Source organism: Grampus griseus, assembly GCF_964374135.1.
Source record: "Grampus griseus genome assembly, chromosome: X".
In the NCBI taxonomy this organism is placed as follows: domain Eukaryota; kingdom Metazoa; phylum Chordata; class Mammalia; order Artiodactyla; family Delphinidae; genus Grampus; species Grampus griseus.
This window is the reverse complement of record NC_138999.1, coordinates 50,676,350-50,700,872: the sequence shown is the minus strand read 5'-3', so window position 1 is coordinate 50,700,872 and position 24,523 is coordinate 50,676,350. Positions and strand designations below refer to the sequence as shown.

The following is a 24,523-nucleotide window of genomic DNA, read 5'->3' as shown; positions in this document are numbered from 1 at the left end:
GCTGAGTGTGAAGAAAAAGAAAGCTCTATCTCTGAGAAAGGGAGAGTGTTCCAGGGAGGAGGAACTGTACCTACTGTGAGCTTAGAAAGAGCTCAGCTTATTCCAGGAACCTAATGGAAGCCATGGCTAGACCTTAGTGATAGGCCATGGGAAGGAGTGTGGCTTTGCTCATTTAACATAGATTGGGAAACTGATGATTTTAATCAGGGAGTAGTGTGATGTGCTTCATGGTTTGAAAGGTTATTCTGGCTGCCCAGTAGAGAGTAGGTTGAGTAGGTTGAAAGGGACGAGAGTTGAAGTGGCTGTGAGTGGAGGCAGTGAGGGCCGAAAGGTGATATGTTTGAGACATGCGTAGGAGATAGAAATGGCAGGGCTTGCTGATGCACTGGATGCGCCATAGTCCACTTTGCACTAGACCAACCACATCTTAGGCATCTTAAGTCCCCATTGCAAGGACCTAGATGTGAAATCATAGGGCAATGGAGCCATGTAATAGAAGAGTTTGGTTTAACTAGTTTGGTTAGAATTGTTTGTAATTTCATATTTTATTTCTTTGAAGGAATGTGTCCTTGGCCTGACTGACAGATGTCGCTTTTTCATCAGTGACACTGAGGTATCAAGGCTTGTTCTGACACTGGATCTTTCTCAGTCTTGGCTCCAGGTAATATAGCTAACTCTCCCCTTTGCCTCCCCGACCTTTTGTAGGTTGCTTCAAATATCACATCATTTGCAGTATATGGTGAGTTTTTATTGTTAACGACTCATTCCCATACTTAACACTGTTTTTGCCTGAGAGATGCTTCATTGAAAAGTAAGTTTTCAGTGTATGAAATAGAAAATAGTCCCTGCTGTAATATCATTTGTCCTTTGAAGTCTTGATGACTTAAGATTGTTGCATACAATTTGTTGCTGTTTATCATGGAGTCCTAGACTGGAGAAAACTTTTCAAGTTCATTTACTTAGCCCCTAATCTCAACATAATATCTCAATTGAATCACTCCACACCAGTTAGCACAGAGAAGGAGGTCCTTCCTTAAGCAGCACATCCTAAGGTAAACAAAAATTTTCAGGAAATTTTTTAATATAACTAATATTTTACTTTGAATTACCATGTAGGCACCAAACTGGCAATATGCTCAATCTTCTTTGTAATCTTTCTTTTCTCACTGTGGCAACCCTCTATTGTATATCTGAAGGACTCCATCTCATGGTTTGTAGGAAATCGGCCGCACTTTTTTCTGTGTTCCATGCCCACCCCACCCAGTGTGTATGTGTGTGCATGCACACAATTTTCTTATGAAAATAAAAATAGCCCACTTATTTGCTTTGCTTCTATTGATAACTTGGAAACAGGGAATCTTTCACTGATACGATCATAGCTTTATCCGTACAAGAAGACAGAGAGAAGCTACCCAATCCTCCCTGTGTTTTCCATATCAGTTGAGAAGTTGTGTATGGGCATGTGCATGAGGGCTCTGTGAGAGAGCACAAGATTCTGGGATAAGGTTGTTTATCAGAGGGGCTAATGGTCTTGAGGCTGAGTGAGAGAGCAGTGTGGCTTAGTTGTTAATTGCTTCCTTCTACTTTGGATAATGTGCAGTTTCAGCTGCAGTTAATGGAGAGTGGCTTGTCCTGTGTCTAATGGGGAATCTCTGCGGAAGGTGGAGAGGGGTTCATGCATTGTCACTGTTGTGCCCCAGGACACAAAGCTTATATTACAGGTAAGCTGATTTTTCAGGCTATATTTCTGATAGTCATTTGGCAGTAAATACCAAACAGAATTCTTGTGGATTATATTTTAGGCTCTCTTACCATTTGTATTAATTTATTATAAGCCTTTCCTTGCTAAGTTCTCTGTTAGCTTTATACAAAGGAATGTTAATACAGGCTCTGCCCAGTAAGGCTAAGAGGGAAACTTCTCTTAAAAGTCAAAATAAATTTTGAACACAACTAAATTTTGCCAAAAGTATGCTCATTTGACAGTGTTGTATTAGTTCTCTAAGAAGAGTTAGGTAAAGTTGTATATCCTGGGTATTTAATTTTTTTCTATTTAATTAAAAATGTTATTGATTTGATTTATTTATTTTAAGATGCCAAGGGGAAACTTAGAAGTTATTCATCATCGAGCCCTGATTTTAGCTCAAATTCAGAAGTGGTTGGGCAAGTAAGTACCATGTATATGATTAGTTAGCTTATTGTTATGACTTATGTGTGAAGACAGCAAGTATTCCATTAAGATTTTTAAAACTTAAAAGTCTTTAAATCTTTTATTACATATGTCTTCAATCAGATTCTCAGAGGTTCACTTTTTGTCACACTTTGCTTCTTATATCGTATGGTGTAATAGACATTCCTAGCAGAAGGAATCATGAGGCTCATTGTATGAAACAGGGCTTCCTAGCCTAAGGGGAACCATATGGGCTTTAGATGGCCTGTGAACCCAGGGAAATTTTACACCATCTTGTGTCTCTGTGTATTTGTCCGGGCAGAAGACACAAGGCTTTCAGCAGACTTATAAAAAGGCCTGTGACTCAAAAATGCCTGAGCCACTGTTGTGAAGGAAATGATCCATTGTTTGAATCTCTGAATTTGGGGGAAACTTTATACTGGAAAGATGTTTACTAATATTTTGTTAAAAAAGAAACTAGACATCTACACATGGAACAACTCCTACAGAACACCTACTGAACGCTGGCAGAAGACCTCAGACCTCCCAAAAGGCAAGAAACCCCCCACGTACCTGGGTAGGGCAAAAGAAAAAAGAATAAACAGAGACAAAAGGATAGGGATGGGACCTGCACCAGCGGTAGGGAGCTGTGAAGGAGGAAAGGTTTCCACACACTAGGAAGCCCCTTCACGGGCAGAGACTGTGGGTGGCGGAGGGGGGAAGCTTCAGAGCCGTGGAGGAGAGCACAGCAAGAGGGGTGGGGGGGGGGCAAAGCGGAGAGATTCCCGCACAGAGGATCGGTGCCCACAGGCACTCACCAGCCTGAGAGGCTTGTCAGCTCCCCCGCCGGGGCGGGCGGGGCTGGGAGCTGAGGCTCGGGCTTCGGTCGGAGCGCAGGGAGAGGACTGGGGTTGGTGGCGTGAACACAGCCTGCAGGGGGTTAGTGCACCACGACTGTTTGGGAGGGCGTCCGGGGAAAAGTCTGGACCTGCCAAAGAGGCAAGAGACTGTTTCTTCCCTCTTTGTTTCCTGGTGCGCGAGGAGAGGGGATTAAGAACGCTGCTTAAAGGAGCTCCAGAGACGGGCGCGAGCTGAAGCCAAAAGCGTGGACACCAGAGACAGGCATGAGACGCTAAGGCTGCTGCTGCCGCAACTAAGAAGCCTGTGTGCGAGCACAGGTCACTATCCACACCCCTCTTCCGGGGAGCCTGTGCAGCCGGCCACTGCCAGGGTCCCGGGATCCAGGGACAACTCCCCCGGGAAACTCACAGAGTGCCTCAGGCTGGTGCAATGTCACGTCAGCCTCTGCCGCCGCAGGCTCACCCTGCATCTGTACCCCTCCCTCCCCCAGGCCTGAGTGAGCCAGAGCCCCCGAATCAGCAGCTCCTTTAACCCCATCCTGTCTGAGTGAAGAACAGATGCCCTCCGGTGACCAACAAGCAGAGGCGGGGCCAAATCCAAAGCTGAGCCTCTGTGAGCTGTGAGAACAAAGAAGAGAAAGGGAAATCTCTCCCAGCAGCCTCACAAGTAGCGGATTAAAGCTCCACAATCAACTTGATGTACCCTGCATCTGTGGAATACATGAATAGAAAATGAATCATCCCAAATTGAGGAGGTGGACGTTGAGAGCAAGATTTATGATTTTTTCCCCTTTTCCTCTTTTTTGTGAGTGTGTATGTGTATGCTTCTGTGTGAGATTTTGTCTGCATAGCTTTGCTTCCACCATTTGTCCGAGGGTTCTATCCATCCGGTTTTTTTTTTTTTGAATTTTTTTCTTAATAATTACTTTTTATTTTATTAACTTTATTTTATTTTACTTTATCTTCGTTCTTTCTTTCCTTCTTTCCCTCCTAGAATCATCCCACATTGACGAGGTGGACTTTGAGAGCAAGATTTATGATTTTTTCCCTTTTCCTCTTTTTGTGAGTGTGTATTTGTATGCTTCTGTGTGAGATTTTGTCTGTATAGCTTTGCTTCCACCATTTGTCCTAGGGTTCTATCCATTCATTTTTTTTTCTCTTAGTCATTATTTTTTTATTTTAATAACTTTATTATATTTTATCTTTCTTTATTTTATTTTACTTTATCTTCTTTCTTTCTTTTTTTCCCTTCCTTCCTCCCTCCCTCCCTCTCTCCTTTCTTTCTTTCTTTCTTTCTTCTTCTACTAATGCTTTCTTTCTACATTTTCTGCCTTTTATTACAAGCTGTGTGGATGAAAGGATCTTGGTGCTGAAACCAGGAGTCAGTGCTGTGCCTCTGAGGTGGGGGAGCCAACTTCAGGACACTGGTCCACAAGAGACCTCCCAGCTCCACATAATATCAAATGGCAAAAATCTCCCAGAGATCTACATCTAAACACAAGCACCCAGCTTCACTCAATGACCAGCAAGCTACAGTGCTGGACATCCTACGCCAAACAACTAGCAAGACAGGAACACAACCCCACCCATTACCAGAGAGGCTGCCTAAAATCATCATAATTCCACAGACACCCTAAAACACACCACCAGACGTGGAACTACCCACCAGAAAGACAAGATCCAGCCTCATCCGCCAGCACACAGTCACTAATCCCCTCCATCAGGAAGCCTACACAGCCCACTGAACCAACCTTACCCACTGGAGACAGACACCAAAAGCAAAGGGAACTACGAACCTGCAGCCTGCAAAAAGGAGACCCCAAACACAGTAAGATAAGAAAAATGAGAAGGCAGAAAAACACACAGCAGATGAAGGAGCAAGATAAAAGCCCATCAGACCTAACAAATGAAGAGGAAATAGGCAGTCTACCTGGAAAAGAATTCAGAATAATCATAGTAAAGATGACACAAAACCTTGGAATAGAATAGACAAAATGCAAGAAACATTTAACAAGGACGTAGGAGAACTAAAGATGAAGCAAACAACGATGAACAACACAATAAATGAAATTAAAAGTACTCTAGATGGGATCAATAGCAGAATAACTGAGACAGAAGAATGGATAAGTGACATGGAATATAAAATAGTGGAAATAACTACTGCACAGCAGAAAAAAAAAAGAATGAAAAGAATGGAGGACAGTCTCAGAGACCTCTGGGACAACATTAAACGCACCAACATTCGAATTATAGGGGTTCAAGAAGAAGAAGAGGAAAAGAAAGGTACTGAGAAAATATTTGAAGAGATTATAGTTGAAAACTTCCCTAATATGGGAAAGGAAATAGTTAATCAAGTCCAGGAAGCACAGACAGTCCCATACAGGATAAATCCAAGGAGAAATACGCCAAGACACATACTAATCAAACTGTCAAAAATTAAATACAAATAAAACATATTAAAAGCAGCAAGGGAAAAACAACGAATAACACACAAGGAAATCCCCGTAAGGTTAACAGCTGATCTTTCAGCAGAAACTCTGCAAGCCAGAAGGGACTGGCAGGACATATTTAACGCGATGAAGGAGAAAAACCTGCAACCAAGAATACTCTAGCCAGCAAGGATCTCATTCAGATTTGATAGAGAAATTAAAATCTTTACAGACAAGCAAATGCTGAGAGAGTTCAGCACCACAAAATCAGCTCTGCAACAACTGCTAAAGGAACTACTCTAGGCAAGAAACACAAGACAAGGAAAATACCTACAATAACGAACCCAAAACAATTAAGACAATAGGAATAGGAACATACATATCGATAATTACCTTAAATGTAAATGGACTAAATGCTCCCACCAAAAGACACAGATTGGCTGGATGGATACAGAAACAAGACCATGTATTTGCTGTCTAAAAGAGACCCACTTCAGACCTAGAGACACATGCAGACTGAAATTAAGGGGTTGGAAAAAGATATTTCATGCAAATGCAAACCAAAAGTAGTAGCAAATCTCATATCAGACAAAATAGACTTAAAAATAGAGACTATTAGAAGAGACAAAGAAGGACACTACATAATGATCAAGGGATCGATCCAAGAAGAAGATATAACAATTGTAAATATTTATGCACCAAACATAGGAGCACCTCCATACATAAGGCAGATACAAACAGCCATAAAAGGGGAAATCGACAGTAACACATTCATAGTAGGGGACTTTAACACCCCATTTTCACCCATGGACAGATCATCCAAAATGAAAATAAATAAGGAAACACAAACTTTAAATGATACATTAAACAAGATGGACTTAATTGATATTTATAGGACATTCCATCCAAAAACAACAGATACACATTTTTCTCAAGTGCTCATGGAACATTCTCCAGGATAGATCATATCTTGGGTCACAAATCAACCCTTAGTAAATCTAAGAAAATTGAAATTATATCAAGTATCTCTTCCGACAACAACACTATGAGACTAGATATCAATTACAGGAAAAGATCTGTAAAAAAAAAATACATGCACATGGAGGCTAAACAATACACTACTTAATAACGAAGTGATCACTGAAGAAATCAAAGAGGAAATCAAAAAATACATAGAAACACATGTCAATGGAGACATGACGACCCAAAATCTATGTGATGCAGCCAAAGCAGTTCTATGAGGGAAGTTTATAGCAATACAATCCTACCTTAAGAAACAGGAAACATCTCGAATAAACAGCCTAACATTGCACCTAAAGCAACTAGAGAAAGAAGAACAAGAAAACCCCAAGTTAGCAGAAGGAAAGAAATCATAAAAATCAGATCAGAAATAAATGAAAAAGAAATGAAGCAAACGATAGCAAAGATCAATAAAACTAAAAGCTCGTTCTCTGAGAAGATAAACAAACTTGATAAACCATTAGCCAGACTCAACAAGAGAAAAAGGGAGAAGACTCAAATCAATAGAATTAGAAATGAAAAAGGAGAAGTAACAACTGACACTTCAGAAATACAAAAGATCATGAGAGATTACTACAAGCAAATCTATGCGAATAAAATGGACAACCTGGAAGAAATGGACAAATTCCTAGAAATGCACAACCTGCCAAGACTGAATCAGGAAGACATAGAAAATATGAACAGACCAATCAAAAGCACTGAAATTGAAATTGTGATTAAAAATCTTCCAACAAACAAAAGCCCAGGACCAGATGTCTTCACAGGTGAATTCTATAAAACATTTAGAGAAGAGCTAACACCTATCCTTCTCAAACTCTTCCAAATATAGCAGAGGGAGGAACACTCCCAAACTCATTCTACGAGGCCAACATAACCCTGATACCAAAACCAGACAAGGATGTCACAAAGAAAGAAAGCTACAGAACAATATCACTGATGAACATAGATGCAAAAATTCTCAACAAAATACTAGCAAACAGAATCCAACAACACATTAAATGGATCATACACCATGATCAAGTGGGGTTTATTCCAGGAATGCAAGGATTCTTCAGTATATGCAAATCAATCAACATGATACACCATATTAACAAATTGAAGGAGGAAAACCATATGATCATCTCAATAGATGCAGAGAAAACTTTCGACAAAATTCAACACCCATTCTTGATAAAAACCCTCCAGAAAGTAGGCATAGAGGGAACTTTCCTCAACATAATAAAGGCCATATATGACAAACCCACAGCCAACATCATCCTCAATGGGGAAAAACTGAAACCATTTCCACTAAGACCAGGAACAAGACAAGGTTGCCCACTCTCACCACTCTTATTCAACATAGTTTTGGAAGTTTTAGCCACAGCAATCAGAGAAGAAAAGGAAATAAAAGGAATCCAAATCGGAAAAGGAGAAGTAAAACTGTCACTGTTTGCAGGTGACATGATACTATACATAGAGAATCCTAAAGATGCTACCAGAAAACTACTAGAGCTAATCAATGAATTTGGTAAAGTAGCAGGATACAAAATTAATGCACAGAAATCTCTGGCATTCCTATACAGAAATGATGAAGAATCTGAAAGTGGAATCAAGAAAACACTCTCATTTATCATTGCAACAAAAAGAAAAAAATATCTAGGAATAAACCTACCTAAGAGACAAATGACCTGTATGCAGAAAATTATAAGACACTGATGATAGAAATTAAAGATGATACAAATAGATGGAGAGATATACCATGTTCTTGGATTGGAAGAATCAACATTGTGAAAATGACTCTACTACCCAAAGCAATCTACAGATTCAATGCAATCCCTATCAAAATACCACTGGCATTTTTCACAGAACTAGAACAAACAGTTTCACAATTTGTATGGAAACACAAAAGACCCCGAATAGCCAAAGCAATGTTGAGAATGATAAACGGAGCTGGAGGAATCAGGCTCCCTGACTTCAGACTATACTACAAAGCTACAGTAATCAAGACAGTATGGTACTAGCACAAAAACAGAAAGATAGATCAATGGAACAGGATAGAAAGCCCAGAGATAAACCCACGCAAATATGGTCACCTTATCTTTGATAAAGGAGGCAGGAATGTACAGTGGAGAAAGGACAGCCTCTTCAATAAATGGTGCTGGGAAAACTGGACAGGTACATGTGGAAGTTCGAGATTACATCACCCCCTAACACCATACACAAAAATAAGCTCAAAATGGATTAAAGACGTAAATGTAAGGCCAGAACCTATCAAACTCTTAGAGGAAAACATAGGCAGAACACTCTATGACATAAATCACAGCAAATCCTTTTTGACCCACCTCCTAGAGTAATGGAAATAAAAACAAAAATAAACAAATGGGACCTAATGAAACTTCAAAGCTTTTGCACAGCAAAAGAAACCATAAACAAGACCAAAAGACAACCCTCAGAATGGGAGAAAATATTTGCAAATGAAGCAACTGACAAAGGATTAATTTCCAAAATTTACAAGCAGCTTATGCAGCTCAATAAGAAAAAAACAAACAACCCTATCCAAAAATGGACAGGAGACCTAAATAGACATTTCTCCAAAGAAGATATACAGACTGCCAACGAACACATGAAAGAATGCTCAACGTCATTAATCATTAGAGAAATGCAAATAAAATCTACAATGGGATATCATCTCACACCAGTCAGAATGGCCATCATCAAAAAGTCTAGAAACAATAAATGCTGGAGGTTGTGTGGAGAAAAGGGAACACTCTTGCACTGCTGGTGGGAATGTTAATTGCTACAGCCACTATGGAGAAGAGTATGGAGGTTACTTAAAAAATGACAAATAGAACTACCATATGACCCAGCAATCCCACTACTGGGCATATACCCTGAGAAAACCATATTTCAAAAATACTCATGTCCCAAAATGTTCATTGCAGCTCTATTTACAATAGCCCGGAGATGGAAACAACCTAAGTGCCCATCATCGGACGAATGGATAAAGAAAATGTGGCACATATATATGTGGCACATACATCCTCAGCCATAAAAAGAAATGAAATTGAGCTATTTGTGATGAGGTGGATAGACGTAGAGTCTGTCATACAGAGTGAAGTAAGTCATAAAGAGAAAGACAAATACCGTATGCTAACACATATATACGGAATTTAAGAAAGAAAAATATCATGAAGAACCTAGGGGTAAGACATGAATAAAGACACAGACCTACTAGAGAACAGACTTGAGGATATGGGGAGGGGGAATGGTGAGCTGTGACAGGGCAAGAGAGAGGCATGGACATATATACACTACCAGACGTAAGGTAGATAGCTAGTGGGAAGCAGCTGCATAGCACAGGGAAATCAGCTCAGTGCTTTGTGACTGCCTGGAGTGGTGGGATAGGGAGGGTGGGAGGGAGGGAGATGCAAGAGGGAAGAGATATGGGAACATAAAAAAAAAAATGTAGCTCTAAGTTCCATAATGATTTTCTTGTGTGCGTGTGTGGGGATATAGCCCGCAGCCAGCCATGATGACTAAATCACACCTTTTAGGAAGGTAAATGAATCTGGTACCTGATTTTTTTCATTCTTTGATTTCAGAGTAGAAATCCAGTAGTAGTTGGGCTGTAGTCTTAATTTTAACTGGTATATATTATTATTAAAATGTGCTGAGTGCAGGGAGCTTAGTTTTTATGTTTTTTTTAAACATCTTTATTGGAGTATAATTGCTTTACAATGGTGTGTTAGTTTCTGCTTTACAACAAAGTGAATCAGTTATACATATGTCCCCATATCTCTTCCCTCTTGCATCTCCCTCCATCCCACCATCACTACCCACACCACCCTACGTGGTCACAAAGCACCGAGCTGATCTCCCTGTGCTATGCGGCTGCTTCCCACTAACTGTTTTACGTTTGGTAGTGTATATATGTCTATGCCACTCTCTCTCTTTATCCCAGCTTACCCTTCACCCTCCTCGTATCCTCAAGTTCATTCTCTAGTACGGCTGTGTCTTTATTCCCGTCTTGCTCTTAGGTTCTTCATGACCTTTTTTTTTTTTTTTTTAGATTCCATATATATGTGTTAGCATACCATATTTGTTTTTCTCTTTCTGACCTACTTCACTCTGTATAACAGACTCTAGGTCCATCCACCTCACTACAAATAATTCAATTTCGTTTCTTTTTATGGCTGAGTAATATTCCATTGTATACATGTATATATATATATATATATATGTATATCTTCTTTATCCATTCATCTGTTGATGGACGCATAGGTTGTTTCCATGTCCTGGCTATTGTAAATAGAGCTCCAATGAACATTTTGGTACATGACTCTTTTTGAATTATGGTTTGCACAAGGGAAATGACCAGTAGAGGGATTGCTGGGTCATGTGTTAGTTCTATTTGTAGATTTTTAAGGAACCTCCATACTGTTCTCTATAGTGGCTGTATCAGTTTACATTCCCACCAAAACTGCAAGAGTGTACCCTTTTCTCCACACCCTCTCCAGCATTTATTGTTTGTAGATATTTTAATATCTTTATTGGAGTATAATTGCTTTACAATGGTGTGTTAGTTTCTGCTTTATAACAAAGGGAATGAGTTATACACATACATATGTTCCCATATCTCTTCCCTCTTGCATCTCCGTCCCTCCCACCCTCACTATCCCACCCCCTCCAGGTGGTCACAAAGCACTGAGCTGATCTCCCTGTGCTTTGTGGCTGCTTCCCACTAGCTATCTACCTTATGTTTGATAGTGTATATATGTCCACGCTTTGTCACAGTTTACCTTTCCCCCTCCCCATATCCTCAAGTCCGTTCTCTAGTAGGTCTGTGTCTTTATTCCTGTCTTACCCCTATGTTCTTCATGACATTATTTTTTCTTAAATTCCATATATATGTGTGAGCATACGGTATTTTTCTTTCTCTTTCTGACTTACTTCACCCTGTATGACAGACTCTAGGTCTATCCACCTAGCTCAATTTCATTTCTTTTTATGGCTGAGTAATATTCCACTGTATATATGTGCCACATCTTCTTTATCCATTCATCCGATGAGGGACACATAGGTATATGCCCTGAGTAGTGGGATTGCTGGGTCATATGGCAATTCTATTTGTTGTTTTTTAAGGAACCTACATTCTGTTCTCCATAGTGGCTGTACCAATTCACATTCCCACCAGCAGTGCAAGAGTGTTCCCTTTTCTCCAAACCCTCTCCAACATTTACTGTTTCTAGGTTTTTTGATGATGGCCATTCTGACTGGTGTGAGATGATATCTCATTGTAGTTTTGATTTGCATTTCTCTAATGATTAATGATGTTGAGCATTCTTTCATGTGTTTGTTGGCAGTCTGTATATCTTCTTTGGAGAAATGTCTATTTAGGTCTTCTGCCCATTTTTAGATTGGGTTGTTTGTTTTTTTGTTATTGAGCTGAATGAGCTGCTTATAAATTTTGGAGATTAATCCTTGGTCAGTTGCTTCATTTGCAAGTATTTTCTCCCATTCTGAGGGTTGTCTTTTGGTCTTGTTTATGGTTTCCTTTGCTGTGCAAAAGCTTTGAAGTTTCATTAGGTCCCATTTGTTTATTTTCGTTTTTATTTTCATTTCTCTAGGTGATGGGTCAAAAAGGATTTGCTGTGATTTATGTGATAGAGTGTTCTGCCTATGTTTTCCTCTAACAGTTTGGTAGTTTCTGGCCTTATATTTAGGTCTTTAATCCGTTTTGAGATTTTTTTTTGTATGGTGTTAGGGAATGATCTAATCTCACACTTTTACATGTACATTTCCAGTTTTCCCAGCAACAATTATTGAAGAGGCTGTTCTTTCTGCATTGTACATTCCTGCTTCCTTTTTCAAAGATAAGGTGACCATATGTGCGTGGGTTTATTTCTGGGCTTTCTATCCTGTTCCATTGATCTATCTTTCTGTTTTTGTGCCAGTACCATACTGTCTTGATTACTGTAGCTTTGTATTATAGTCTGAAGTCAGGGAGCCTGATTCCTCCAACTCCGTTTTTCATTCTCAACATTGCTTTGACTATTCGGGGTCTTTTGTGTTTCCATACAAATTGTGAAATTGTTCGTTCTAGTTCTGTGAAAAATGCCAGTGGTATTTTGTTAGGGATTGCATTGAATCTTTAGATTGCTTTGGGTAGTAGAGTCATTTTCACAATGTTGATTCTTCCAATCCAAGAACATGGTATATCTCTCCATCTATTTGTATCATCTTTAATTTCTTTCATCAGCGTCTTATAATTTTCTGCATACAGGTCTTTTGTCTCCTTAGGTAGGTTTATTCCTAGATAATTTTTTCTTTTTTTTGCAGTGGTAAATGTGAGTGTTTTCTTGATTTCACTTTCAGATTTTTTGTCATTTCTGTATAGGAATGCCAGAGATTTCTGTGCATTAATTTTTTAACCTACTACTTTACCAAGTTCATTGATTAGATCTAGTAGTTTTCTGGTAGCAACTTTAGGATTCTCTCTGTACAGTATTATGTCATCTGCAAACAGTTACAGCATTACTTCTTTTTTTCTGATTTGGATTCCTTTTATTTCCTTTTCTTCTCTGATTGCTGTGGCTAAAACTTCCAAAACTATGTTGAATAAGAGTGGTGAGAGTGGGCAACCTTGTCTTGTTCCTGATTTTATTGGACATGCTTTCAGTTTTTCACCATTGAGGACGATGTTGGCTGTGGGTTTGTCATATATGGCCTTTATTATGTTGAGGAATGTTCCCTCTTTGCCTACTTTCTGCAGGGTTTTTATCATAAATGCGTGTTGAATTTTGTCAAAAGATTTCTCTGCATCTGTTGAGATGACCATATGATTTTTCTCCTTCAAATTGGTAATATGGTGTATCGTGTTGATAGATTTGCGTATATTGAAGAATCCTTGCATTCCTGGAATAAACCCCACTTGATCATGGTGTATGATCCTTTTAATGTGCTGTTGCATTCTGTTTGCTAGTATTTTGTTGAGGATTTTTGCATCTGTGTTCATCAGTAATATTGGCCTGTTGTTTTGTTTTTTGTGGCATCCTTGTCTGGTATTGGTATGAAGGTCATGGTGGCCTCAAAGAATGAGTTTGGGAGTGTTCCTCCCTCTGCTATATTTGGAAGAATTTGAGAAGGATAAGTGTTAGCTCTTCTCTAAATGCTTGATAGAATTCGCCTGTGAAGACATCTGGTCCTGGGCTTTTTGGTTGTCGGAAGATTTTTAATCACAGTTTCAATTTCAGTGCTTGTGATTGGTCTGTTCATATTTTCTATTTCTTCCTGATTCAGTCTTGGCAGGTTGTGCATTTCTAGGAATTTGTCCATTTCTTCCAGGTTTTCCATTTCATTGGCATAGAGTTGCTTGTCGTAATCTCTCATGATCTTTTGTATTTCTGAAGTGTCAGTTGTTACTTCTCCTTTTTCATTTCTAATTCTATTGATTTGAGTCTTCTCCCTATTTTTCCTGATGAGTCTGGCTAATGGTTTATCAGGTTTGTTTATCTTCTTAAAGAACCAAGCTCTAGTTTTATTGATCTTTGCTATCGTTTGCTTCATTTCTTTTTCATTTATTTCTGATCTGATTTTTATGATTTCTTTCCTTCTGCTAACTTTGGGGGTTTTTTGTTCTTCTTTCTGTAATTGCTTGAGGTGCAAGGTTAGGTTGTTTCTTCGAGATGTTTGTTGTTTCTTAAGGTAGGATTGTATTGCTGTAAACTTCCCTCTTAGAACTGCTTTTGCTGGGTCCCATAGGTTTTGGGTCGTCGTGTCTCCATTGTCATTTGTTTCTAGGTATTTTTTTATTTCCTCTTTGATTTCTTCAGTGATCACTTCACTATTAAGTAGTGTATTGTTTAGCCTCCATGTGTTTGTATTTTTTACAGATCTTTTCCTGTAATTGATATCTAGTCTCATAGCGTTGTGTTCGGAAAAGATACTTGATACAATTTCAGTTTTCTTAAATTTACCGAGGTTTGATTTGTGACTCAAGATATGATCTATCCTGGAGAATGTTCCATGAGCACTTGAGAAAAATTTGTAATCTGTTGTTTTTTGATGGAATGTCCTATACATATTAAGTCCATCTTGTTTAATGTATCATTTAAAGCTTGTGTTTTCTTATTTATTCTTATTTTGGATGATCTGTCCATTGGTGAAAGTGGGGTGTTAAAGTCCCCTACTATGTATGTGTTACTGTCAATTTCCCCTTTTATGGCTATTAGTATCTGCCTTATGTATTGAGGTGCTCCTATGTTGGGTGCATAAATATTTACAATTGTTATATCTTCTTCTTGGATCAACCCCTTGATCATTATGTAGAGTCCTTCTTTGTCTCTTCTAATAGTCTTTATTTTAAAGTCTATTTTGTCTGATATGAGAATTGCTACTCCAGCTTTCTTTTGGTTTCCATTTGCATGAAATATCTTTTTACATCCCCTTACTTTCAGTCTGTATGTGTCTCTAGGACTGAAGTGGGTGTCTTGTAGACAGCATATATATAGGCCTTGTTTTTCTATCCATTCAGCCAATGTGTGTCTTTTGTTGGTAGCATTTAGTCCATTTATATTTACGGTAATTATCAATATGTATGTTCCTATTCCCATTTTCTTAATTATTTTGGGCTCGTTATTGTAGGTCTTTTCCTTGTCTTGTGTTTCTTGCCTAGAGAAGTTCCTTTAGCATTTGTTGTAAAGCTGGTTTGGTGGTGCTGCACTGTCTCAGCTTTTGCTTGTCTGTAAAGGTTTTAATTTCTCCATCAAATCTGAATGAGATCCTTGCTGGGTAGAGTAATCTTGCTTGCAGGTTTTTCTCCTTCATCACGTTAAATATGTCCTGCCACTCCCTTCTGCCTTGCAGAATTTCTGCTAAAAGATCAGCTGTTAACCTTATGGGGATTCCCTTGTGTATTATTTGTTGTCTTTCCCTTGCTGCTTTTAATATGTTTTCTTTGTATTTAATTTTTGACAGTTTGATTAATATGTGTCTTGAGTGTTTCTCCTTGCATTTTTCCTTTATGGGACTCTCTGTGCTTCCTGGACTTGATTAACTATTTCCTTTAAGTTTTCAACTATAATCTCTTCAAATATTTTCTCAGTCCCTTTCTTTTTGTCTTCTACTTCTGGGACCCCTGTATTTCGAATGGTGGTGCTTTTAATGTTGTCCCAGAGGTCTCTCAGACTGTCCTCATTTCTTTTCATTCTTTTTTCTTTATTCTGCTCTGCAGTAGTTATTTCAACTATTTTATCTTCCGGATCACTTATCTGTTCTTCTCCCTCTGTTATTCTGCTATTGATCCCATCTAGAGTATTTTTCATTTCATTTATTGTGTTGTTCATCATTGCTTGTTTCATCTTTAGTTCTTCTAGGTCCTTGTTAAAAGTTTCTTGCATTTTGTCTATTTTATTTCCAAGATTTTGGATAATCTTGACTATCATTATTCTGAATTCTTTTTCAGTTAGACTGCCTATTTCCTCTTCATTTGTTAGGTCTGCTGGGTTTTTATCTTGCTCCTTCATCTGCTGTGTGTTTTTCTGTCTTCTCATTTTGCTTATCTTACTGTGTTAGGGGTCTCCTTTTTGCAGGATGCAGGTTCCTTGTTCCCATTGTTTTTGGTGTCTGTCCCCAGTGGCTAACGTTCATTTAGTGAGTTGTGTAGGCTTCCTGGTGGAGGGTACTGTGCCTGTGTTCTGTTGGGTGAGGCTGGATCTTGTCTTTCTGGTGGGCAGATCCACATCTGGTGGTGTGTTTTGGTGTGTCTGTGGACTTTTTATGATTTTAGGCAGCCTCTCTGGTAATGGGTGGTTTTGTGTTCCTGTCTTGCTAGTTTTCTGTCATAGGGTGTCCATCACTCTAGCTTGCTGGTCGTTGAGTGAAGCTGGGTGCTGCTGTTGAGATTGAGATCTCTGGGAGACTTTTGCCATTTGATATTATGTGGAGCTGGGAGGTCTCTTGTGGACTAGTGTCCTGAAGTTGGCTCTCCCACCTCAGAGGCACAGCAGTGACTCCTGGCTGCAGTGTCAAGAGGCTTTCATCCAAACAGCTCAGAATAAAAGGGAGAAAAAGTAGAAAGAATTAGTAGAAGTAGAAAGGAAGAAAGAAAGAAAGAAAGAAAGGAGAGAGGGAGGGAGGAAGGAAGGAAGGAAGGAAGGAAAAAAAGAAAGAAAGAAGATAAAGTAAAATAAAGTAAGGTAAAATACAATTATTTAAATAAAAAATAATTATTAAGAAAAAAAAATTTTTTTTAATGTACGGATATAACCCTAGGCTAAATGGTGGAAGCCAAGCTATAAAGACAAATTCTCACACAGCAGCATATGCATACACACTCACAAAAAGAGGAAAAGGGGGAAATATCATAAATCTTGCTCTCAAAGTCCACCTCCTCAATTTCGGATGATTCGTTGTCTAAAGGAGGGAAGGAAAGAAAGAAAGAAAGTAGGTAAAGTAAAATAAAATAATGTAAGATAAAATAATGTTGTTAAAATGAGAAATAATTATTAAGAAAAAAATTTTAAAACACTAAAACAAACAGAAAAAACGGATGGATAGAACCCTAGGACAAATGGTGAAAGCAAAGCTATACAGACAAAATCTCGCACAGAAGCATACACATACACACTCACAAAAAGAGGAAAAGGGGAAAAATATTAAATCTTGCTCTCAAAGTCCACCACCTCAATTTGGGATGATTTCTTGTCTATTCATGTATTCCACAGATGCAGGGTACATCAAGTTGATTGTGGAGCTTTAATCCACTGCATCTTAGACTGCTGGGAGAGATTTCCCTTTCTCTTTGTCTCTCAGTTCCCAGGTCTCAGCTTTGGAGTTGGCTCCGCCTCTGCATGTAGGTCGCCAGAGGACGTCTGTTCTTCGCTCGGATAGGACGGGGTTAAAGGAGCAGCTGCTTCAGGGACTCTGGCTCACTCAGGCAGGGGGGAGGGAGGGCTATGGAGTGCTGGGCGAGCCTGCAGCGGCAGAGGCCGGCGTGACGCTGCACCAGCCTGAGGCACTCTGTGAGTTCTCCCGGGGAAGTTGTCCCTGGATCCCGGGACCCTGGCAGTGGCAGGCTGAACAGGGTCCCTGGAAGGGGGCTGTGGATAGTGACCTGTGCTCGCACACAGGCTTCTTAGTTGCGGCAGCAGCAGCCTTAGCATCTTATGCCTGTCTCCGGGGTCCGCGCTTTTAGCCGCAGCTCACACCCGTCTCTAGAGCTCCTTTAAGCAGTGCTCTTAATCCCCTCTCCTTGCGCACCAGGAGCAAAGAGGGAAGAAAAAGTCTCTTGCCTCTTCGGCAGGTCCAGACTTTTCCCTGGACTCCACCCCGGCTAACCGTGGTGCACTAACCCCCTGCAGGCTGTGTTCACGCCGCCAACCCCAGTCCTCTCCCTGTGCTCTGACCGGAAGCCCGAGCCTCAGCTCCCAGCCCCGCCCACCCCGGCGGGGGAGCAGACAAGCCTCTCGGGCTGGTGAGTGCCGGTCGGCACCGATCCTCTGTGCGGGAATCTCTCCACTTTGCCCTCCGCATCCCTGTTGATGTGCTCTCCTCCGCTGCTCCGAATCTTTCCCCCTCTGCCACCTGCAGTCTCCGCCCGTGAAGGGCTTCCTAGTGTGTGGAAACCTTTCCTCCTTCACAGCCCCTCCCACTGGTGCAGGTCCCGTCCCTATCCTTTTGTCTCTGTTTATTCTTTTTTCTTTTGCCCTACCCTGGTACGTGGGGAGTTTCTTGCCTTTTGGGAGGTCTGAGGTGTTCTGCCAGCGTTCAGTAGGTGTTCTGTAGGAGTTGTTCCATGTGTAGATGTATTTCTGGTGTATCTGTGGGGAGGAAGGTGATCTCTGCGTCTTACTCTTCTGCCATCTTCCCCTTGTCCCCTCACCTACTAATTTATTATAAATTGATTTCTTAATTCTATTTTCTTTCCTTCTTTCCTTTCCTTCCTTCCTTCTTTCCCTCCTTCATTCCCTCCTTCCTTCCTTCCTTCCTTTTTCTTTCTCTCTCTCCCTCTCTCTCTCTCTCTTTCTCACCTACCCCTTTTCTTTGCATATTATGGTTAAAAAGGCCTTTCTTTTCCTCCCCTTTTATTTATCTGTTCACTGGTTTATTTATGTCAGTATGGCCTCATACGTACTTTTATTATTCAATGCGATATGATATATTGTTTAGTTATAAACACTGACTGTAACTATAATATCTGAAGTTATTTTCACATTCAAATTGTTCCAGGTTTGTCTAGCCTGAGCCCCTTCATCATAACTCCTGTGTAATTTGGCCTGACCCAGTCACTCCCTGAGTACTTGCTTGCCTAGCTGATTGAATCAGATGTTCCAGGTTCCCCCTGTACTTTTCCTGTCCCAGCCCTGCAATCTTTCATTTCTCCAAGGGGTCTTAGTTCCTTTTAGTGGAAAACACATGTGTGCTTGTATATCTCTATTTCTATCTCTGTTAAAACATAGACACAGATATTTATTTTTTTCAGTGTTAAAAACCATGTTTTAAAACTGATACATGCACTTCCAGTCAAAAACTACAGGCTGTATGTAATGCATGCTTCTCACTTTCTGTATTTGTAGCTCCTTCTTCCCATTATTCTCAATGTATTTATTCTTTTCTTCAAGTCTTCAATACAAAAAATGGTTTTGGAACTGCTAACCTGTGCCACAATGAAAAGCAAACCAACAAACTAGAGTTAAATACTTATTTACAGTTCTTTTTTTTTATTTTAGAAATAAAGTAGCGTGCACATCCTTGTGTGTTCCCAGTGTTGGGGGAAAGCAACAACTATGTCATCATTAAGTATGATGTTAACATTAGGATTTTTATAGATGCCTTTATCAGGTTGAGGGGTTTTCCCTCTACTTCTGGTTTGCTGAGAGTTCATATATATATGGATGTTGAATTTTGTAAGATGTTCTTTCTGCACCTATTGAGATGATTCCTTTTCTCCTTTATTCTGTTGATATGACGTGTTACATTGATTGATAATTGAATGCTAAAAGTTACATTTCTGAGATAATCCTCATTTGGTCAAAATGCATTGTCCTTTTCATATATTGTTGGATTTGGATTACAGATATTTTGTGAAAAAACTTACATCTATGTTAATGAGGGTTATTGGTTACTGATTTTTTTGGGGGGGTGGGATGGGTACGTCTCTGTCAGGTTTTGGTTTCAGGATTCTCCTGACCTCATAAAAACAAGATGGGAGTTGTCTGTTCATCTGTTTTCTTGAGGAGGTTTGGTAGGGTTGGTATTGTTTATTTAATAAACGTTTGATAGAATTCACCAGCTAATTATTTGTTTCTGGAGTTCTATTTGAGGAAAAGATTATGATAGCAAACTCAATGTCTTCAAAAGATATAGAACTACTCTTATTTTTTATTTCGTCTTATGCCAGTTTGGGTAAGTTTCGTTTTTCAAGAATTTGTTCTATTTCATTTAAGTTATTGGATATATTGTCATAAATTAGTTCATAATATTCTGTCATTATTCATGTAACATCCATAAGGTCATTTACTGTAGATACTGGCAATTTTCTTAGTCAGTCTTGCTAGGGATTTATCAATATTTTTAATTTTTTTCAGAAAACCAAATTTTTGCCTTGTTAATTTAAGCTATTGTCTGTTTTCTGTTTCATTTATATCTGTTCTTACCTTTATAATTACCTACCATCTATTTACTTTGGGTTTAATTTGCTCATCTTCTTCTAGATTCTTAAAGTAGAACCTTAGATTGATTGTAAACCTTTTTTCTTTTCTAATCTGAATATTTAAAACCATAAATTTCCCTCCAAGAACCTCCTTAGCTACATCCCACAAAATTTGATATATCATTATGAGCATAAGTCAATGTATCTTCTAATCGTCCTTGTGATTTCTTCTTTTATCCATGGTTTCTTTAGAACTGAGTAGTTAAATTTCTAAATATCTTAGAGTTACTGACTCCTAATTTAATAATTTTGTGATCAGAGAATGGACTCTGTAAGATGTCAATCCTTTTAAATTTATTGAAACATTTTTTATTTTCAAGCATATGGTCGGCCTGTTAGGCTTCCAGGTACACTTGGAAAGAATGTGTTTCTGCCATTCTTATGTGTGGTGTTCTTTATTTTTATCATTATTATTTTTTTCCCCAAGTACAAGTACTTTTATTTTATTTTTTATTTTTTTAACATCTTTATACAATGGTGTGTTAGTTTCTGCTTTATAACAAAGTGAATCAGCTATACATATACTGTGTGGTGTTCTTTAAATGTCAACTGGTTCAAGGTGGTTGATAATTCTATCAGGTCTTTTATACCCTTACTATCTTCTCTGGTTGTTCTATCACTTACTGAGAGATAGGTGTTAAAATCTCCAGCTATGATTATGGATTTGTCTGTTTTCACTGTAGTTCTGTCACTGTAGTTCACTGTCAGTTTTTGCTTCATGTTTTCGAAACCTTGTTATTAGGAGCATATACATTTATAATGTTTTAATTGTTATATATTCCCAAATGAACTGGCCATTTTTTTGTTATGTGCTCTTCTTTTCTCTGGTTATAATCCTTGTCATGAAGTCAATTTTTTACAGTATGAATTTGCTGGCTCAGTTTTCTTATGTGTACCGTTTGCATGGTACATATTTTTCCATTACATATTTGACTTTCAACCCCTCTGAAACTTTACACAAAGGTAATTATTTTGTTTTAAATTTTCTTATCACCTTTATTAGAGTATAATTGCTTTACAATGGTGTGTTGGTTTCTGCTGTATCACAAAGTGAATCAGCTATATGTATACATATATCCCCATATCTCCTCCCTCTTGTATCTCCCTCCCACCCTCCCTATCCCACCCCTCTAGGTGGTCATAAAGCACCAAGCTGACCTCTCTGTGCTATGCAGCTGCTTCCCACTAGCTATCTGCTTTACATTTGATAGTGTATACATGTCAATCCTACTCTCTCACTTCGTCCCAGCTTACTCTTCCCCCTCCCTGTGTCCTCAAGTCCATTCTCTGCGTCTGTGTCTTTATTCCTGTCCTGCCCCTAGGTTCATCAGAACCATTTTTTTTTAGATTCCATATATATGTGTTAGCATACGGTATTTGTTTTTCTCTTTCTGACTTACTTCACTCTGTATGTATGTACGTCCATCCACCTCACTACAAATAACTCAGTTTCATTTCTTTTTATGGCTGAGTAATATTCCATTGTATATATGTGCCACATCTTCCTTATCCATTCATCTGTCAATGGACACTTAGGTTGCTTCCATGTCCTGGCTATTGTAAATAGATCTCATTTGCTAAGGAATTTTTCCCACTTTCATTTAGTTATATAGCAGATGTTTTTTTCTGCTTCTATATACTTATTTCAAACAGACTGTCTTAGTCTGTTTGGGCTGCTATAACAAAAATGCCTTAGCCCGGGTGGCTTAAACAACAAACATTTATTTCACAGGCTGTGAAGTCCAAGATCAAGGTGCCAGCAGATTTGGTGTCTGGTGAGAACCTGTTTCCTGGTTCATAGATAGCCATCTTCTTGCTGTGTCTTCACATGACAGAAAAGAGAGACAGGAAGCAATCTTTCTAGGGACTCTTATAAGGGCCCTAATGCCATTCACAAGGGTGCCACCCTTATAACCTCATCTAATCCTAATCACCTCCTAAAGGTTCCACCTCCTAACACTATCACATTGTGGGCTAGAGTTTCAACACAGGAATTTTGGGGGAACACAAACATTCAGTCCATAACATAGTCTCTTTTGAGCTTCCTTCCTTTTCATATCTTTCTTGGTAGTCTACCTCACTACTGCCAACCAAACAAATCTGGTATTTTGGGTTCTACTAAATAACACAGTTACTTTTATATCTCTTCAGATATAGGTTTTTGTTTATATCTTCGGAGTTCTGTCCGAAAGTATTATCATATATTATTATTATTTCTACATTATGTAAAAGGATTTTTAAAAGGGCACCAAAATTGGGTGACAAGGTGATCTAAGATTTCTAAGTTACTTTAAGCTCTTCAGATAGAATATACTAAATAGCTGTTATATTTTGAGTACTTATTATGGACCGGGCAATTCACATATGTTATCTAATTTAATCTGTAGGATATTTCTAGGAGATGGGTATTATTACTCTCATTTTCACCTGAAGAAATCAAGTCTCAACAAGTAGGAAATGCCCAAATTCAAACAGTAAATGGATTTAAACCATAGTCTCTTTCTACAAAGTTCCTATTCTTCCTTTCTCCTCACATTCCTTCTACATCTTGAGAGAATAAGTAAAAGCTAGTTATGAATCAAATGAAAGAGTTGGGAGTGAGACTTCTCTGAGTATAATTTACTTATTTTCAACTTTGACCCATGTAAATGTTTTACAGTTTTTGTAAAACAATACAGGGAAAATAAAGCTAATCCTAAAATTGAGAATGAATTCAAACAACCTTAAGTCTTTATAAAATGGGTTCTATAATGACACAGAGAAAAGAATTATTTCAAGTGATTTTGGAACATGCTCTTCTGATATATCTTCTTGGTGGGGTATATTCTAAGGAAAAAAGAATTGCAAACAACTTGAAACTTCACTCAGTAGTTTTATTATTAGGAATACTATTTGTATTATAATTTTAAGATTACATCATATATATATATGTGTGTGTGTGTGTGTGTGTGTGTGTGTGTGTGTGGATAGAATGGATAAGAGCAATAATGTTACTAAGATCCAAAATTTTCATTGCTAGATAAATGAGATATAAAGTAAAAACCCAGTGTTATATGGAATATTACTCGGCCATGAAAAGAAGTCTGGCATACAGAGTGAAGTAAGTCAGAAAGAGAAGAACAAATACTGTATGCTAACACATATAAATGGAATCTAAAAAAAGAAAAAAAAAGGTTCTGAAGAACCTAGGGGCAGGACAGGAATAAAGACGCAGATGTAGAGAATGGACTTGAGGACACAGGGAGGGCAAAAGGTAAGCTGGGACGAAGTGAGAGAGTGGCATGGACATATATATGTAAATGTAAAATAGATAGCTAGTGGGAAGCAGCCACATAACACAGGGAGATCAGTTCAGTGTTTTGTGTCCACCTAGAGAGGTGGGATAGGGAGGGTGGGAGGGAAACGCAAGACGGAGGGGATATGGGGATATATGTAAACGTATAGCTGATTCACTTTGCTATACAGCAGCAACTAACACAACAATGTAAAGCAATTATACTCCAATAAACAGGTTTAAAAAAAAACAACAAAAAAACTGGTGTTAAATTTGAATTGTACATACCAATATGAACTCATGGTTAAATTTTTTTAACTTTTTCTGTTCACTGAGAGAACCTAAAAGCAATGATATCCCAGTAGCAATGTTAACTGAGAATCTATCCCTCATTCTTGGAAGATACTTGTGCTGCCAGTTCCAGCAAAGCCTCATCATCTGGGTGGGAAAGGACTGAGTGCCCTGGCCTAGGACTGTTTCAGGGAAGGAAATAGTTCGGTGCTTAGTTCACAGAACTCATGTGATCCTCACAGCAATGCTCTGAGGTATGGAGGCCAGGTATTACCTCTGAGGAGGAACTTGAAACTTGGGGAAGTGAAATAGCTTGTCCAAAATCAGGATCCAGGAGTTCGGTCTCCAAAACCAACCAGTGGTTCCAATATATCTCACACCACCACCAGTGGCCAAGACCCATGGCCCAGCTCCATCATTCTTTCATTTGGGTGGGTGGGCAGAACAGGGAATATGAATCCTTCTTGTGAGCCTCCTCTCTGAGAGCTCTGTTTCCTAGTAGAGACGTGCTCTGAAGTGCAACTCAGGCTCAAACAACTGAGCACATCCTCAGAGATTGTGGACTGGGCCCTCATGGAAAGGTGAGATTAAGGTTAAACTTTGAGTAGCCCAGGGTTGACTAGACAAAGCCTTACCTTTTAATTCTATACCTTTGTTCCTCTTTTTGACTCTGCACTGATCTTGAAAGACTAGAGTGAGAGGCTAGGATTGAAGTTTCACTTTTTTCTCTCTGGGCAAGCCATAGACATTCATTTATTCATAGAATAATCTGATTTTCCATATTAAATTAAT

The 24,523-nt window shown here is 38.9% G+C and overlaps 1 protein-coding gene across 1 annotated transcript in view; it reads left to right on the top strand.

The window, feature by feature from the left end:
* The window catches only part of LOC309840053 (elongator complex protein 1-like), a gene marked incomplete at both ends in the record, with an annotated part of 84,253 nt that overhangs the window by 42,872 nt on the left and 16,858 nt on the right, over positions 1-24,523 (top strand). Inside the window, 5 exon segments of the mRNA XM_082682055.1 lie at positions 560-613; positions 706-774; positions 778-824; positions 1,622-1,721; positions 2,091-2,164. Of these exon segments, the coding sequence (XP_082538181.1) occupies positions 560-613; positions 706-774; positions 778-824; positions 1,622-1,721; positions 2,091-2,164 (344 nt within the window).